The sequence below is a fragment of the Diplotaxodon limnothrissa genome, linkage group LG23 (assembly GCF_057381915.1).
Source record: "Diplotaxodon limnothrissa isolate DT_005_m linkage group LG23, D_limnothrissa_male_GT1.1, whole genome shotgun sequence".
Lineage (NCBI taxonomy): Eukaryota > Metazoa > Chordata > Actinopteri > Cichliformes > Cichlidae > Diplotaxodon > Diplotaxodon limnothrissa.
In genome coordinates, this window is record NC_140617.1 from 8,455,634 (window position 1) to 8,460,784 (window position 5,151).

Here is a 5,151-nt window from a genome sequence, read left to right on the forward strand (position 1 = left end):
GAAAAGTGAAAAAAATCATCCCTGCGAGCAGTTTTTAAATCAACTCGACTCTCAAAGACGCAAAAATCAGTTTTTCCACTTTGTATTAATTATCAGTGTTAGAAATATTAGAGATTCGGGTGAGCATGTGCATAATCAATCATAGTAAGTCAATAATGACAAATTATTAGGTCAGCTCGTCATGTTTATTTCAATAAATACAGATATACAAAGTTTACAAATTGTTACATACAGGTTTCGGGTTTACACGTCAGACCTTTACTATTTCCTGGGGTTTTCTGTGCTACACGTCACTGACTGTAAACGTATTTCCGGCAAAAACTGAAATCATTTACTGGGGATAATTAACAAGGTAGTGTAGGTGAGAACCTCGGGGGGATCCACATAACATCAGTCACATAGTTGGCCGTGTTCCCAAATATTTCACAAACACCTATCCACACTGGTTTTTAAACATTAAACATTTGTTTTGAACATTATAAAGAACATGGAGCGAAGAACAATTAATATTTTCAGAACTTCTTCTCAGGCTTCATGCAGCAGATATTTGGCTCAGGGGCTGGGTGATGCCGTGATCCACAAATGCAGCAGGGCAGAGGATGCGCCAGCAGTGGAACTTGTTGAGCCGAGTTGCTCTCAGATGGGTGACACCTCTTTCTCTTCAGAGGCTGAGGCCGGAGATAGAGACTCCTCGTCTTCTGACCTTGAATAGTCTGTGTGGCCGGTTGTGCACTTGCAACCACTGTGCGCGCTCCTTTGGGTGGCTTTACCCTCCTTCTTGTGCTTCACTCTGCGGTTCTGAAACCAGATTTTCACCTGTTTCTCTGACAGGTTTAAATATGTAGCGATTTCGATTCTCCTGAGTCTAGAAAGATACATGTTCGTGGAAAACTCCCTTTCAAGTTCCAGGAGTTGCGTACTTGTAAAAGCCGTGCGCATCCTCTTGCCATTCTGTATGTGGTTACTCTCGGAGGCACCTGTTAGAGGAAACAAACATTTTTTGAGTCATGTTTTAGTTCTGTACTTCGTCTGTGAATGCGCGCTCAATCCAAGACAGGTGAAATATCGCGCGTAAATCGTCGTGCGTAAAAACAAAGTGCATACCATTGATCTTACTGCTACAAAGTACAACACGAGTTCTAATAAGTACACAAATATGTGCCGGACAGTAGCTCTAGTCATGAGCCGAGACAGTAGAAAACACGTGCTTACCAATAGAGAGACAATGGTATCTCCTGGGATCTGTGACGCTGAAGGTGGGCGTGCAGACAGGTGTATGTCCAGGGTGAGCGAGTGCAGGAGACTGCTGATGTGCTATTCTCTGACAATACTGTGGCTCTGCTCCTGGAAACTGACTCTTCAGCATGGGAATGCCGCTGCGGGAAGAGTGGATGTGGGATGTGACGCACAGTGGACAAACACAGAAAGTCCCATTTTTCCTGGAGGGGCACACGGGAGCGGTGACAGTCATTACGCTCGGAGAGTGCATGCTGATTGGAATAAGGAAGTCTTGTCCTGGATGCTCAGTTGGTCCAGGTCGCACCGTATCCTTGATTATTAAAGAATCAACATAAAATGACCTCGACATGGCTGCGTCGCTGATAAGTGATCACTCGGTGAGCAGGATGATTGCTGCTTCTCATCTGAGCCCCTCGGGATTTCCAAAGGTGCTTATGTTTGATGGTCCAACAAAAGAGAGCCCGAGGAGGGTTGGCCCTGCAGCGTCACCCACGTGCGCACCCGGCTCTTGGGGTTTATACTGTCAGTGACCTAGACCACGTGATGTCTCATATAGGCCTCCAATCACAGCTTCAAGATTTGCTTTTTTATGCCGAATTTACAAAAGTCTTGACTGGTAACATAACATAATCAGGGATTTTTTTTTTATTTATTTATTATTTTGAGAACTGTGTAGAAAGTTCTACAAAGACATTTTTCAGCACATTCACACTGACTGAAGTATTACTTTGTAATACATTTGAAACAAAACCTAATATAGGTAGGTAGGTAGGTAGGTAGATAGATAGATAGATAGATAGATAGATAGATAGATAGATAGATAGATAGATAGATAGATAGATAGATAGATAGATAGATAGATAGATAGATAGATAGATAGATAGATAGATAGATAGATATTGCGAACATTTAAAACGTGCTGGTGAGATTTGAAAATTCAAACTTGTCACTACTGAACAGCTGTTTGGAAACACCTGCAACTATATAAATAGATTGTTTAGTATCCATAACACTTCAAATTTCTGACAAAACGTGCTTTACATACGCGATTCACTCTTCTTTTCTTTTTCTTTTTTTTTCCAAATTTGACCTGCAGTCAGTTATTGGTTTATTCACATTCTTTTAAATTACTGATAAGTCTGACATAGGAATGAACGATATATGTCCAAGGCTAAGGATTGATAGTTCGCAAATGAGATTTAAGGAATTGTCCACGCGACCATGAGCAATAATTGCTTTGCAGACTAATCGTGCATTGAATCCGGTTGGTCCAGGTTTCACTTCTAGCAATTAAAGAATTATGAACTCATGGCGAGTCTGGACTGGGGTTATTTGACGGCGATTAGGATTCAATTAGAAAGTGTTTATAATGGCCAGTCTGTGCGGGGGTAAACAGGCAGCTATTTCAGAAATGCGTTAATCCCTCATCTTGTGACAATAATTAGCGAGTTTGATCCCCAGGCGGGTCACCGGTAGGTTTAGCTTCTGCTTTCATCTGCCAAGTAACGCCTCGAACCTTCATATGTGAGCCGTCAGCGGGGTTAAGGTGCAGACGGTACAGGTACAACACCGCAGATATTAAGTTGTCCGCTGTCTGTAGCAAAACAAATAAGGCCAAAAAGAAAAAAAAATAGAAATAGCCTCATGTGGATTCCAACTTTTAAAAAGTTATTTGTCACCATTTTTTTCTTGAAAAACCTGCTGTATGAAACTCATCATCGCAGAGCAAACACACATGTTTACAACAAACAAGGCAACCGAAGCACTTAGTCAGCTGTGACTTTCGATGCACTCTTTGAGAGAATTACAAAATCTTTAAAATCCAACCATAATAAAGATAAAAACAGACATGTCAGTCACACAGACAGTAATTGCTCTAATAAAGCGAATTCAGCGTTTGACAAGGAAGACGCGCAGTTGTTATGGTACAGATAACAGTCCTGAACCAGAGAGAGGACGGGAGAGAGAAAGTAAACCAAGCGGAATGATGCGTGGCGCGCGCCCTCGCCTCACCATGCGAGGTCTAATATTATTTTTCCATAATTTTGCACGATAAAATTCCATTGTCTATTAAGTAATCCTACAAATGAGATCCTTTATGAGGCTATAATGAGTCCTAATTGCCAGGACTAGTGGAGCCACGTGGAAGGATTTAGGAAGCATTAAGCCGTCGGGTACTGAGCACAGGCTGTTACCTAGCCATTACTTTCATAATTCAAGGAGAAAATTAGTCCATTTAAGGGAAAAATCCTTTGATTCCCTTTATTCTGCTCGGGGTGACAGGGCTGCAGTGCATTTTTTTTTTTGTCCGCTTCGGTTAAGAAGTCGGTGCAGTAAATGGGGCCGGTGCAATATTATTGGGTGTTTAAATGTTAGATTAAAAATGAGAAATGTGTCCAACTCCCGAGGCCCCACCTCCCACTTTGCCTCTTCTCCCTAACGTTTTGCGCCTTTAGTGCAGCAGTACCCTCCACTATTCAACCCCTTTTCAAATCATGCTGATGGGCAATTAATCAACGGCCCATTCAATGACTTGAAAATTAAAATTAAAAGAGGGGGATTTTTTTTTTAAGTTAAATCCCTTCTGAGATAGGTGCAAGTTTGTTTTTTCTTTTCAGTCCCGCACAAAATTTCTAGTATCAAGTTCATCAAATAGGTGGGTGTGTATGTGTGCATATCCAGCTCCTCCCAGTAGTAAAAACACACAAACTTATTAAAGTGCGCAGCTAAAGTCCCCCCCCATTCACCTCGCACCTCATGCCATATTATACCGTGAAGAAGTCCATTAATGTTTTGTTCAACAAGCGTCATTAACTTGTTTCAACGCCTTTTTACAAACCTTGCATTGTTGTGCAGGGCCAGTCTGCGGCCCATCTTGGCCAATACAGTCGATGATTTGCCCCTTTATTAGTTTCCAGGCAACAGATCCTGAATACCAAAACTCAAAGGAAACACTCTGGTTCTCCATATAGATCTCAGTGGCGATGGGGGGAAATGAACAATGATCCCGTGGACAACATAATGCCATCCAATGACTTTTCATTAACAATTATCTGGTTGATGTGAATAGCAGCTGCAGTGGCTACTCTCCATCTCAGAGCAGGGGAGAGAAAGAGGCTTGCCCCTGAATAGTATCCTGCAGGAGTTTGGGGGGTCATGGTCTTCATGAATGTGGAATCTAATTTATATCTCAGTGAATAATTAGGTTTCTATGCAAAATTGAGATAGAAATAATTACATCTTAAAATGGTGTGACAACTTAGCCGGATAAACAAAACAAAGCAGGGCCATTTAATGTCTCTCATCAGGAGTTTTTGAACTCTTTTAGTTCCCTGATCAAGATCAATAAACGGCATTTAAAGTTTTGTCCTAAAAAATGGATCAGATATTCTTCTTTCAATATACAATCACAGGACTGTTGTGTCGCAGCTATATCCTTGAAAATATCTACAAACTGTTCCAGTGATTGGGTACACACAACACTGTTAAGGAGCTCAGGCTTATAGAAAAGTAAAGTGACAGCTTCCGTGTAAGAAGAGGCTGCTGAACAAAGCCAGCGAGGGCCCTGTTGATGGCCTATATAGATGTCCTGCACCAGGCTCCCTCTAATTAGGGAGACACTTCTCAGCCTTACAGAGCTGTTCAGACCAGACACTCCAGTCTGAAGTGTGCCCCTACATCAACGAGTGTGTCTGGATGTCCACACTCGGTGTAGTATGTGTATGAGTCTGTGCTTCGTAGCGCACACAATTAAGGAGTCTCGAAAATGAGATAAACAGCAACTGATAGTGACGCCGATCACGCTTAAGTTCCCAGAGAAATGTCTTTATTAGAGCTTATTGTTAGAGCCCTGATTTGTCCCTCTGCTTGCTCTGTTGTTTCCAAAAGACTAAGCAAATGCCATTAGAGTGA

The 5,151-nt window shown here is 41.9% G+C and overlaps 1 protein-coding gene across 1 annotated transcript; it reads right to left on the reverse strand.

The window, feature by feature from the left end:
* Positions 1 to 636: 636 nt before the first annotated feature.
* On the reverse strand, positions 637 to 1,588 carry gsx2 (GS homeobox 2). The gene is made up of 2 exons (XM_085348306.1): positions 1,213 to 1,588; positions 637 to 977 (listed from the first exon to the last, which is right to left on the reverse strand). Exons 1-2 carry the CDS (start codon positions 1,586 to 1,588, stop codon positions 637 to 639), a joined length of 717 nt encoding a protein of 238 aa, XP_085204432.1.
* Between the last annotated feature and the right edge of the window lie 3,563 nt (positions 1,589 to 5,151).

What these genes read in the sequence shown, in the direction of transcription:
- gsx2 (XM_085348306.1), bottom strand. Translation starts at nt 1,588, where the DNA reads ATGTCGAGGTCATTTTATGTTGATTCTTTAATAATCAAGGATACGGTG. An exon ending in ATACCATTGTCTCTCTATTG is followed by an intron (nt 978 to 1,212) that starts GTAAGCACGTGT and finishes TTCCTCTAACAG; the next exon opens with GTGCCTCCGAGAGTAACCAC.